This window comes from Physella acuta, unplaced genomic scaffold (genome assembly GCF_028476545.2).
Source record: "Physella acuta isolate Inbredline_101_S28 unplaced genomic scaffold, ASM2847654v3 ptg000234l, whole genome shotgun sequence".
NCBI classification, from domain to species: Eukaryota; Metazoa; Mollusca; class Gastropoda; family Physidae; genus Physella; species Physella acuta.
Window position 1 is genome coordinate 42,823 of NW_026731753.1, and position 14,120 is coordinate 56,942.

Genomic DNA, 14,120 nt, shown 5'->3' on the forward strand with positions numbered 1-14,120 from the left:
CTGATCTAAAATAGAGAGACGTTTAGACGTTTAATTCAAGGCACGGTCTTCATCTAACCTAAATCTCAGATGTCACTTGTGCCAATGCCAACTGTAGAACACGCATGATCTAAAAATAGAGAAACGTTTAATTCAAGGCACGGTCCTCATCTAACCTAAATCTCAGATGTCACTTGTGCCAATGCCAACTGTAGAACACGCCTGATCTAAAATAGAGAGACGTTTAATTCAAGGCACGGTCCTCATCTAACCTAACTCTCAGATGTCACTTGTGCCAATGCCAACTGTAGAACACGCCTGATCTAAAATAGAGAGACGTTTAATTCAAGGCACGGTCTTCATCTAACCTCAGATGTCACTTGTGCCAATGCCAACTGTAGAACACGCCTGATCTAAAATAGAGAGACGTTTAGACGTTAAATTCAAGGCACGGTCTTCATCTAACCTAACTCTCAGATGTCACTTGTGCCAATGCCAACTGTAGAACACGCCGGATCTAAAATAGAGAGACGTTTAATTCAAGGCACGGTCCTCATCTAACCTAAATCTCAGATGTCACTTGTGCCAATGCCAACTGTAGAACACGCCGGATCTAAAATAGAGAGACGTTTAATTCAAGGCACGGTCCTCGTCTAACCTAAATCTCAGATGTCACTTGTGCCAATGCCAACTGTAGAACACGCCTGATCTAAAATAGAGAGACGTTTAATTCAAGGCACGGTCCTCATCTAACCTAAATCTCAGATGTCACTTGTGCCAATGCCAACTGTAGAACACGCCTGATCTAAAATAGAGAGACGTTTAATTCAAGGCACGGTCCTCATCTAACCTAAATCTCAGATGTCACTTGTGCCAATGCCAACTGTAGAACACGCCTGATCTAAAATAGAGAGACGTTTAATTCAAGGCACGGTCCTCGTCTAACCTAACTCTCAGATGTCACTTGTGCCAATGCCAACTGTAGAACACGCCTGATCTAAAATAGAACAGATCGATGGCGACGTTTAGGATGGGCTATGGATGCGATGCCTTAAAAAAGGATGCTACTTTTCTTTTCTTGGGGTGGGGGGGGGGGGTGTAAGAAGTTAATTACAAAATCTAGAGTGGGTAAGCTCCCCCCCCCCCACCTCTAAAAAAACTGCCACTTGGAGGTTTGAAATATGTGACGTGACGCCCAGTGACTCAGTGAGTAACACGGGGCTAGCGTGTTTTGGCGGCGTAGCTTGACCTGTGACAGGCAGGCAGGCCCGCCGCTCGATATACTAGTATGGATCCCAGTGCTCACGCGCTAGTTTTAACGATTTTTTTTTACTCTTTAAGGAAGCTTTGGTCTCACACTAGCCCCCGTATCCCGACGTAATTGCGCGCCATTGATTGGTAGCTCGGCTTCCGAATGCGACACAATTCAAAATAGCTTCCAGAGTTAGAGTGGGGGGAGGTGGCGTTGGTTATTTCCCCTCGATCTGCATTATATTCTAGTCGAGGCTATATATAGCCAGCGGCGGGGATCACATGTGTTGAATAACACACTCCGTGACCCAGTGGCCCTGGAGATTTGCACAACATCAACAAGACACATGTCAACATACTCTCACCGTGGGACCTGCCCTGGGCATGCAGCCAGCTGGGGGAGGGGGGGACCTGCACCCCACACTGTCTTTGTCATATCAAGTCTAAACACAGAGTCAGTCACATGTTTTCAAGATGTGCTTAAACATCACATTTGTCATTTATGAAGATCGAAATTTCTAATCCGTAGCCGTAAACACACAAGCCCTCTAGAATGCGAGGAGAGGTGTGTCGTACACAGATCATGTCACGCTTTTTACCCCCACCCCCTATCGTCACAATAATGCCAGCCAACCTCTCCCCTTCCCCCACCCAAACAACCACAATTGTAACAAAAATGTGCAAGTTTTTCATACATCTTGTCCTTTTAATATGCTACATCACAATTTCCTACTTCCACCCTTGTCACAAAAATCCAACCCATCTCCCTGGAATCTGACATCATTTATAAACGATCCCCTTGTCTACATGAACATTTCTCACCTTTTCGACTACATTATAAGACAGACCTAGATCACACACAGGCAGGTAGTTCTAGAGAGACGCCATTTCAAACGGTTGCATGGATCCACTACATTGAGGCAAACTCCAATTTTTAAATAGTTATAATTAATTAGGGAGCAGATATACATATAAGTTAAATGTTGTTAACAATTGTTTAAAGTCAGCAATTTGTAATATTTAATGAAAAGCTACATTTCTAGGCTAAACCAGCATAATCAATGCTGGTGGCACACATTATGTAATGAAAATTGCGATCTGTCCCTCAACTTCCCGTTTATCATTTAAACTATTCTTGTTCTGCCTATTGTATTATTTGTCCTTTAGAATAGACGCTCTCTAGCCAATCATATTTTAATTAGAACTAAATGTTTTAAATTAAAAACCTGACAACATGACTTCATCGACAGTTAAGATAGTGCACCTTCTTAACAAACAAGTTGCCTGGTTCAGACGTGACGGTTAATAGAGCTTTGGTGTTGATAGGTCAATCGGTGCATCTACTCCTTTCATTGTTACCACTCTCATGGTCCTAACTAGCATTCATTAGTTAGCACTCACTGCATGGTCCTTTTTAAAATTTATTTACTCCCGCATAATATACTGTCTAATATTTTAATTAGTCTTAGAGCATACGAGATGGTTAAACTAGTATTACACCAGTATGGTATGTTTATAAGAGTGCTGAGGATGTATTCTGCTTTAATGAACAAATCATACTTGGTGGGGATCTCGAAATCTTATCCCTCCCCGAATCTCTCTTCACCCCCCCCCCCCCCCCCGATTATTTGATGCACTTTTTATTACTTAAAAATGGCAAATGTGTGGTTATATCTAGTTTTATCTTATCGACATGGTGTAAGTAGCCTACTGAGTCAAAAATAGCTATTCACGTTTTTCACATTCAATGCAGTGAGGTGTGTGTTTGATTTAGAATTTATCTTAATGATATAAAAAAAAAGTAGTTTTCAAATAGGGTAGTGCATATATAGTAGGGTAGAGTCTAGGGTAGGGAAAATCATTAGCATGTCATATTAACATGCAGGTCTAGTTGACTAGATGAGTGCCACAATTTAGAGAGTGGGATATGGGATATGGCCACCAATTGTAGAGTGGGATATGGCCACCATGTGTAGAGAGGGGTATGGCCACCACTGGTAGAGTGAGATATGGCCACCACTTGTAGAGTGGGATATGGCCACCTTTGTAGAATGGGATATGGCCACCATTTGTAGAGTAGGATATGGCCACCACTTGAAGTGTAGGACATGGCCACCACTTGTAGAGTGTGAAATGCCCCCATTTGTAGAGAGGAATATGGCCATCATTTGTAGAGTGGGGTATGGCCACCATTTGTAGAGTGGGATATGGACACCTTTGTAGAATGGGATTTGGTCACCATGTGTAGAGTGGGATATGGCCTCCACTAGTAGAGAGGAATATGGCCACCATTTGTAGAGTGGGGTATGGCCACCATTTGTAGAGTGGGATATGGCCATCACTAGTAGAGTGGGATAGGGACAAAAATGGTAGAATGGGGTATAGCCATCATTGGTAGATTCGGATATGGCCATAATTAACTTCGGAGAATGTGGTCACTAAATGTAGAGGGATACGGACACTATTAAATTTTGTAGAGGAATATGGCCACCATTTGTTGAGTGGGATATGGCCACCACTGGTAGAGTGGGATATGGACACCATCTGTAGAGTCGGATATGGCCATAATTAACTTAGGGGAATGTGGTCACTAAATGTAGTGGGATACGGACACTATTAAATTTTGTAGAGGGTGATGTGGCCACCATTTGTAGGATGGGATATGGCCACCTTCTGTGGGATATGGCCGCTGACAGCAAGATGAGCTAGGACCATTGGAGATCAGATAAACAGGACTATTACCTCTACATGTTGGCAGGAAAGCTGTTACTTTATGGCAGTGAGTTATGGTCCCTGACATCGTCTATTCTACAACCTGCGTTAGCTGGCATGTGCAGTTACTACTAGTACGACCCTCAGTATGTGATACTGCGTCCTTTGTCCAGTTGGTCATTAAATATGAATAGCACTTTGAGCGTTGGCAATGAGGTTTTAATTCGAGCAGACAGTCCCTAACACAAGTTCGCGTTCGCAAGGATAAATTGGCCAAACTTCACACCTATGACTAGATGCCTTTGTTCTGTCGGCTGTATCAGGCCCGAACAGCTGAACTCAATTATCAATGACTTCCGATGGGTTTGGGAATTGATTAACAGAAATTAATAATCGCATTACACTAGAATGGTTTATTTTTTTTTTGTAGTCCGCACCCAACCATCGTTTATTTACTAAACGCCAGTTATAAAAGACGGGTAGGAAAAAACGTTACGTTTTACACTCATAGGATCAGAGAACAACCTTATCTCACAAACTGTTGGAGGCAGGGACCAACTTTACCTCATAAAATATTGGAGGGAAGAACTACCTCATGAACTCAGATGGGCAGAGAAAATCAGGGACCAACGTTACCTTAAAAGCTAGTAGAAACAAGGAAAAACGCTACTTCATAAACTCGGTTATAGAACAACTACAACAGTATAAAATTTCCATAAGTCAGTAGCTGTAGGTCCCCTCCCTAACATTTCCTCAAGTGCTTTAGGTCCCTCCCCAACATTTTCTCAAATCAGTAGCTGTAGGTCCCTCCCTAACATTTCCTCAAGTCAGTAGCTGTAGGTCCCTATAACATTTCCTCAAGTCAGTAGCTATAGGTCCCCTCCCGATTATTTCCTCAAGTCAGTAGCTATAGGTCCCCTACCTTACATTTCCCCAAATCAATAGCTGTAGGTCCCTCCCTAACATTTCCTCAAATCAGTAGCTGTAGGTCCCGTCCTTAACATTTCCTCAAATCAGTAGCTGTAGGCACATCCTTAACATTTCCTCAAATCAATAGCTGTAGGTCCCCTCCCTAACATTTCCTCAAATCAATAGCTGTAGGTCCCCTCCCTAACATTTCCCCAAATCAATAGCTGTAGGTCCCGTCCCTAACATTTCCTCAAATCAGTAGCTGTAGGTCCCTCCCTAACATTTCCTCAAATCAGTAGCTGTAGGTCCCGTCCTTAACATTTCCTCAAATCAGTAGCTGTAGGCACATCCTTAACATTTCCTCAAATCAATAGCTGTAGGTCCCCTCCCTAACATTTCCCCAAATCAATAGCTGTAGGTCCCGTCCCTAACATTTCCTCAAATCAGTAGCTGTAGGTCCCGTCCCTAACATTTCCTCAAATCAGTAGCTGTAGGTCCCTCTCTAACATTTCCTCAAATCAGTAGCTGTAGGTCCCTCCCTAACATTTCCTCAAATCAGTAGCTGTAGGCCCCCTCCCTAACATTTCCTCAAGTCAGTAGCTGTAGGTCCCTCTCTAACATTTCCTCAAATCAGTAGCTGTAGGCCCCCCCCCCCTAACATTTCCTCAAGTCAGTGCTGTAGGTCCCTCCCTATAATTCCCTCAAGTCAGCGCTGTAGACCCCATTCTAACATCTTCTCAAGTCACGTTAGGTCCAAACATAACAAAAGCAGTAATTATTTCTCTTACATCTTGTCCGTAAATGTAGTGGCTTAACTCGCAATGTATACCAGATATTCAAGATCTGCACCAACCACCACCAGCAATTGCTCGGCATGGCTAGCACCTTGTCAGTAAATGTATTGGCTCGAACTGTGTACTAGATATTCTAATTTCTGCACCAACCACCACCAGCCATTGCTCGGCATGGCTAGCACCTTGTCAGTAAATGTATTGGCTCGAACTGTGTACTAGATATTCTAATTTCTGCACCAACCACCACCAGCCATTGCTCGGCATGGCTAGCACCTTGTCAGTAAATGTATTGGCTCGAACTGTGTACTAGATATTCTAATTTCTGCACCAACCACCACCAGCCATTGCTCGGCATGGCTAGCACCTTGTCAGTAAATGTATTGGCTCGAACTGTGTACTAGATATTCTAATTTCTGCACCAACCACCACCAGCCATTGCTCGGCATGGCTAGCACCTTGTCAGTAAATGTATTGGCTCGAACTGTGTACTAGATATTCTAATTTCTGCACCAACCACCACCAGCCATTGCTCGGCATGGCTAGCACCTTGTCAGTAAATGTATTGGCTCGAACTGTGTACTAGATATTCTAATTTCTGCACCAACCACCACCAGCCATTGCTCGGCATGGCTAGCACCTTGTCAGTAAATGTATTGGCTCGAACTGTGTACTAGATATTCTAATTTCTGCACCAACCACCACCAGCCATTGCTCGGCATGGCTAGCACCTTGTCAGTAAATGTATTGGCTCGAACTGTGTACTAGATATTCTAATTTCTGCACCAACCACCACCAGCCATTGCTCGGCATGGCTAGCACCTTGTCAGTAAATGTATTGGCTCGAACTGTGTACTAGATATTCTAATTTCTGCACCAACCACCACCAGCCATTGCTCGGCATGGCTAGCACCTTGTCAGTAAATGTATTGGCTTTACTCGTACTGTGTACTAGATATTCTAAGATCTGCACCAACCACCACCAGCAACTACTCGACATGACTACACTAACATGACGTGATCGACATACCCCACCCGCACATCAACCCCGCATGTAAGTGAGCACGCATGTTTTTTACGAGGTAAATAATGACTCATTACCTATAAACCCATACTTTCTTAATCACGCCGTCATCGTGGTTATTAAAACAGTTATCAGGGGGTACCTTATTACACGCCTATCAATCAATATGACATAATGGGGTTCACGAAGCCAACAAGCGACGGCCATGGAATATCAAGGGGGAACGAATTGTGTAGCTATTGATCAGAATATGCTAGATCAATCTTTTCTCGCGGTTTCTTGCTTTACACAACACTCTTCTACACCCGGTTTTATACATATATATATATATATATATATATATATATATATATATATATATATATATATATATCAGAAATAAAAGACAACAAGAAGAACCACAGCTTTCCCTACGTTCGAGATTTAGTTATTGTGTTATTCAAGATGAAAGAAGCAATGTGAAGATCGATACAATACTTCGATTACTTTCAATAATATAGGTTAGCGGTAGTAATATAATCCATTACGTTTCAGTCTAGATGTAGAGCTAAAGTAAATCACAATAATCTCACCAGCAATGTCGTAGAGCGCAACACATGTTGAATAGAGTGTTAAAATGGTCCACACAACGGGAAGAATGTCGAGAAGTGAGATCGGGATGTCAGGGGGAAAACGCTCCATCATCCCAGGCGATAATGTAAGTTCTAGTCAATGAAATGTCTAGGTATGTTAAATTATTCTATCCAAGAGGAAGGCTCTAACGCCCGTCGTGCCTCGTGTCATATGATTAGCATAGATTTGCTAATGAGCAATCATTATTACCTGCATAAGATGGTATTATGTACCGCGGTGGAGCGGCCATGGCGCGGGGGTGAGGACGAGACTAACCTGTTTGATGATGGCCGACTGGGCAAGTTTGACCAGGTCGGGCTTGGACTCGCCATCCACAACATCGGCAGCACTTCCATCGTTGGAATCCGTGTCCATGTTGAGTCGGCAGAAGGCCGGGGAATCCACAAGTTATGGCCGGGGCATGTGATGGCGGGGACCCTGCAGGAAAAAAAGAGACGGTAACAGGACAACTCGCTGGCTGCTGCTTCATTGATCGGGGACCGAGCCCACCGCCGTACCCAATAAAGTCTGCATAGCTCAACTCTTGGACAAAATGGGGGAAAAAAAATTCCCGCTCAAACGGTTCGTCCTTGTTTTCTATAAGACACAAGCGCAATTTAAAATGTATTTCGTCAAACAACTGATCAGTTGAACGCTTCCAGACAACAATTAACTAGAAAAATACACGTACATGCAGTGCATCTACATGCGGTGCCATCTTCTAGATTCTATGGCTAGGGCAACTTGTGGCTTCTATTCGGACGAATAGCTATGCATGACGCAGATGTAATATAAAATATGCAATAAATGAACATAGTTTATAGTAAACAGTGAAATGCTGGAATATAACTGAACGCATCAGACAATAATCACCAGCATAAACGTGCCGTAGCCTAGAAATATAGTCTACCGCTAGACTTTCATTAGCATACACCGCTCCAAGAATAGAAAATAAATTAATTAAGATAGGCTTAAAGGCAACACGTTTTTTTTTAAATTTAAAAAAAAAAAGTTTTTTAAATTATGCACGTACACGTGCTACATATAAATATTGGTACGATCATTATTTTGAAATTGAAACTAACATCAAACAATAAGAGCAGTAGAAATAATTTTAAAACTTAATTAACACCCTGGACTAGGTTAAATTGAGTAGTTTTTACGGCAATATATTGTACATTTTCCTTTTTTAAAAACTTGATGATATTAAACATGCTGTTAGCACTGGTAATGTTTTACATGAACTGAATATACCAACAAGAGGCAATCAGAAAATGGATGTTGGACGTGAGCTGAAAATGTGAAAATAGGCCTACGGAGGTGCGTTGGTTTATGGATTTGTTGTTTTGTGTTCTTTAGGGCGATGGGCAGGGTACAGAGCAGTTTCTTTGATTTTCGTGATTTTTAAAAATGTCTTTTAGAACGATTGGACATATAGGTTGACACAAGTGACTTTACATTTTAAAGTTTGTGTTTTCAAAAAAAAAAAAGGAAATTCAACAGAGTAAAGATATAACATTTTCTCATGGCGATGTGACCTCAATAATTATTGCCCTGACAGATTTTTTTTTTTAAATATCCAATATACTAACTTATGTGGTAGTTTGACCGGCTGGAACGGGTGGGTGTGTGTTGAGATTACAAATTTCTATGAAAGTTCTATAGAAGGCAATAATTTATAAAATTAGATGTGAAATTTTGCGTTATATAATGTTGCATGATCCCTTGGCGTTAAAGATTCTTGGATTAAAAGAACGTCTATATTACGACCATTTGAAATACAGATGGTGAAACTCTGGTAGAAAAAATTACAAAGCGATTGTGATTTTAAAGGTGAGATACCATAAATTCAGAATATAATTAACTAATAAACTTCTACAAATATACTACTATGCCCCGAGTTACAAACAAAATACGATACCGAAAGGCGTTAGGAACTTAACCACATCTTTAAAAGTATATCAGTGCCGTTTTGATGCAGAAAAAAAAAACACCACTGGTTATTAGGGCAATTAACGTAATAGGAACTGCAGTAAAACTTAATTAAAATGTAACATTAAAAAATTAAAAGATGTTATAATTTGAATCCACAACACATAGAAAAGAAAGACACAAAAAAATCTTTAAAAAAAAAGTATGTTTCTTGTGGAAATTAAGTGCGCAAATGAAAGGTTATATGGTTCGCATTCCGGATTACTGTTCATAAAGCGTTGACACACGTGTAGTATAGAACACTGACAAGCCTCTTTGTACTGAAATAAAATGAAGTTATCAATCTTTAAGACACCTGGTCCGTAATAATATCAGCGAAGAACCACTTCATAATTCTATTTTTGGCTGATCGCAGTTAAGTCTTACAGCCGGTAGTTAACAACGCAGTGTTTGACCTTCCTGTGGTTTTAAGAAAAAAAAAAATAAAAAGATCAATAATGACGAGGATGGGGTGTACGGATGTTTGTGAGGTCAAATCAAGTAATAGAAGAAATGTAATTTGGCCATTGAGTAAATTCATTTGAAACCACGAGCCCGCTGCGATAAATGTGTGCCCTCCGACCCGCTGATCAACTGGACGAGCCTCATATTTTATGAAATGTACGGGTGAGCCCATCAGCCGTCTGGAGCAGGCGCAGCAAATCGCCGCTTTCCGAACAGGCTGGCAATGAAAAACCTCCCCGACGTTGGACAAAAATCAATAGGCACCTCTGGAGTTGGCGTTGCCATGGCAACGGCATTAATGTAATGATTTTACGATGAGAAGGCGTGCCTTTGTTGTGCGGAAGCGCAAGGGGAGAGGTCGACGCCATTTACTTCCAATGTATAATAGCTGCTTATCATTATTAATTCCATACCGCTGCACATGCATATTCAAATTAGTTTTCCTCAAAGCACGGGGGGTTAACGAGCAGAGATCGTTAGAACAGGTCGATACTCAATAAGGAAACTAAATAATGGCATTTAAGATGCGCTCACACTATTATTTTCTGCTGTACAATGTACACAAACTAGAGCGTGTGGAACTCACCACTCATTCATTATAGGTCTAATGCATAACAGTTAACTAAACTGCGTCAAAATAAGGATGGCAGTGTAGAATTAAAACGAAACAGACGACCGAGAATGAGCGGGGCATACACCGTTTTGAATTTAATTTTCAATGGTAGTTTTTCGTATTCGATTGACGAAGATAGCCTACAGCGATAATTCACGATACCAGGATTTCGAGTATGATGGAATGGTTATTGAATGTGTACCTACACAATCAAAAGATATGAAATGGTGTTGATCTACTATACAACTACATTTTAAAAAAAAAAGAATGTGTCCATTCTCAACCCTCCCGCAGAAGTCTTAGCGACATTGCGAATGCTGTCGTTGAGATTCTGAGCACGGCTATCAGTGGCGTAGCACCGATTTCGGCGCCCGCGGCGAACTATCATTTTTTGCGCCCCCCCCCCCCATATTTATATATATAGTTTTTTATGCTGGTGAAAAAGCCCCAAAGTTGGAAAGGTTGTTGGCGCTTTTTATCAGTCACTATCCCATACCAGTTTTTACCTCTATGCCACACAATTTACGTAGAAAACTGTTGAATCAGCCAGTAAAGCCAAGGAGCAGTATATTGAAAAAAACAAAACTCCTACTGTGTATAATTCAGTAATGCAGCGCTGAATGATTTGTTTTTTTGGCGCCCCCTCAGGTTAGACCACCCCACCGCCCTCCACTATCTACGCCTCTAGAATAACTAATAACCCTCCATATGACAATAAAGAGATATGAAGGCCAAACATTCGTGGTTGGCTCTTCTTACTTTATTAGTCCTGGCCAACAGGTGGCGGCGGTCACTTTTTAACAAACGATTTTTTTTATTGCAAGTTCGCTGCTGGCTAAAAAAAATATGTTCAAAAACATTTTTAATTAATCATGTTTATAGTAGATCTATATGCCCTGTGGTAGATTCGACAGCTTCCGGTTAGAGGACGGCTTGCATGAATAAGTTTAATTGTAGAACTTTTCATCATCTAGCAAAGGTCTATGGGAGTGGATATGACACTACACTATATTATTTACCGCAGCAGCATAGATCTTTAGTTTATTCAGTAGCGGATTTATGTCATAGTCATAGTTATAGGCCGATTTTATTATTTTTTAAAATTATCAAACAAAATGTGGCAAACATACAAACATCTACTGTTTAATTAGGGTACCATAATTTTTAATTTAAATCGATATTATTGCAAATAGCAATTTATAGATCCCCAGGGGTTTAACAATTGGGATTGTGTAACAGCAGTTAAATGTGACTGGTCTGGCTTTTCTAAAAATAAATAACATAAAGGGCTTTTTTAGAAAACGCCACTGAAGTAATACTTTGAATTAATTAGATCTACCTCTAGGCTGTGAGAAATCTATATTTAATACGATGTGAAATAAGAAAGCTTCATTATTTCAGCTAGACATTGATTTAAAACATTAATATAAGGGACCTTCAAAAATTAAACGTATGCGTGTTAGAATCTAAATCTAAAAAAATCAATTGTGTAGGTCACATGCATGATGTGGCCTGTTATTTATACTATTTCTATTGACAGTTTATAAGCCTTCTGTGATAATCTATCTATCTATATATATAATTCTCTTCTGGGAGCCGTTAGAAAACAAGCTGCAAGCGCCTCCTTGCAGTCCCCTCTCTTTCTCTCTATCACTATCACTACCACCCTCACCCCACCCATTGTCTGGTGAGCTGTGGTCACGCTAAATGTTTACAAAGCTAAATGTTTACAAATCGTAGAGTCGTAGAGCTGGGTTTCTATTAGGGGCAGATAATTTAGTTCGATTTTAAACTTACAGGAGGTAACTAAGAAATAACTAAGAGGAGGCTGCTTTCACGGGGGGGGGGGGGGGGGGGTGTAGGGTCGGGGTTAGGGGAAAGGGGGGGGGGGGGGGGGGTAGTGTTTTAAAGCAAATATTTTCAGTGACAGCATTGGTACTGTCGAATTCACAAATTATGAATTATTGAAAAGTAGAAAATAAAACAACTAAATAGCGGCGTATGATACGCTGCGGGTCGGCTCGTGAAATATAATTATTAAGCTAATATTATTTAACCCAGTGTTGAAGGTTCTGTTTATTTTATGGTAACTGGAGGGTTGACATTTGCACGCAAGTCTGTGACGTAAGAATTTACTTGAAGGGGTATTCTATTAACGACCTCACACAACTAAGGGGAGGGGTCGGAATTTTGTAATATGTGACGTGAGGGAAGGGGGGGGGGGGGGTCAGAAAGTGTGACGACACACTTTTGAATTTTTTAAAAATAATGATAGAAACTGAATTTTTGCAGTTACTTCCATTTTCAAATAATTTAAAAGGCTATTTTTTTTTAAAATTAAATTAGAAATTGATTTACTTCATTTAGGCCGAGCTCGAGAAAAAAAAAAAAGGAAAAAAAAAAACTCAAATGATCTGGCTTTTTATGAAGATGCGTGAAAAAAAAATTCTATTAGGCCTAGATCTAGAGTCGAATCTTGTCCAGATAAGCCCAGTCACTAATACAAAAAGTACTCGGGCGAAAAGTTAAGCCCCGCCACTTGTGACAATTCTAGTCTAGACATTTAGATATTTAAACGCAAGCCATAGAACAACTCCTTATCCGCCTCTAGGGTTCGGGTTAAAGGTACCAAAGTACAGACCTTTTGATTCACATAATTTTTAATAACATGTCCTGATTTCACCCTCTTCAATAAAATCTAAAAGTACAGGTTTCATTTCCTCTTTCATAAACATTTTTTTTTTTGGGTGGCGGGGGTTAAATTTTAGTAGCATGGCTTATCTGGACAAGCCCTAGAATATATTAACTAAAACCGAAATACGTGCAATTTTTGCAGCATTACATAAATATTGTACTGACTCAGTTGAAAAAGCCACATATCAATACTACCATCATGAAGCTATTGAAGCGTATAATAGAGGTCAACAATCTTCTTAGACATTCTTAAACTAGATTAGGCTCTATTTCAAATGTCAATAAATCGAATAGCTGAGAATAATTCCAATCGCAAAGTTGAAAGTAGAGAATGCAATTTGGTCTAGAAATCTACATCACGTTGGCTGCCCCCTCCTCTCCAGTAAAAAGCAAACTAATAAAAACCCTCAGTGAATGTTGTGTTACTAAAAATAGATATCATCGTGGCGAAAGAAAACAGACCACTCGCTGGCTGAACGATGCAGCCCATTCGAATATTATTCTTTTGATGCACACCCGACAAATCACTATAACCTCGGTTGATTTAAATTCGCTAGTTCACTAGCGAAATGATAACAGGCTCATTATACTTCTAGTAAGTTTAAATACATGCAGTACTATTTAAATCTGGTGAAGGCTGAAGTAAGAGAAAACGAAAATAAAGTATAAATTATGATAATCAACCATCCTCCCAACTAAGAAAATTTTACTCACCGGAAATCAAATCTGGTAGAAATTCCACAGAATCAAGCTACGTAGACGAGGTTATGATACTTTAAAGCATGCAAGAAAGCTTCTTTGTAAAAGCAGAGTTCCATTAAAATTATTTAAAATAGAACGGGCTTTCCCAAAAGGAACTACTAAAGAAATTAATAAATTATGCTAATTATAAAATCGTCATAAATATATATTAGATTCGTCCCTCCTACTTCAGATACGCCCCAAAGCGACAAAACGAGACACTTTCCAGATTTTGTTCGCGGGGAAAGGCAAAACAAATTATGGAAAGTTTACGATTAGCCCTATCGATATTTTGCGTCAGAAAAGATATTCACAGTTGTATTTTAAAATTGATCTGAATAAATTTTATCTGATGAAA

The 14,120-nt window shown here is 40.2% G+C and overlaps 1 protein-coding gene across 2 annotated transcripts in view; it reads right to left on the minus strand.

The window, feature by feature from the left end:
- The window catches only part of LOC131938114 (POU domain, class 6, transcription factor 1), a 29,007-nt gene extending 14,919 nt beyond the window's left edge, over positions 1–14,088 (minus strand). Inside the window, exons 1-2 of one of the 2 annotated variants that reach the window (XM_059296015.1) lie at positions 13,736–14,088; positions 7,555–7,716 (exon numbers count right to left, since the gene is read on the minus strand). In XM_059296015.1, coding sequence (XP_059151998.1) covers positions 7,555–7,653 — 99 coding nt within the window. In that variant the 5' untranslated portion in view covers positions 7,654–7,716; positions 13,736–14,088. Of the gene's footprint in view, positions 1–7,554; positions 7,717–13,216; positions 13,308–13,735 lie in introns of those variants that run through there. The other variant, XM_059296016.1, reaches the window with a different exon arrangement.
- Between the last annotated feature and the right edge of the window lie 32 nt (positions 14,089–14,120).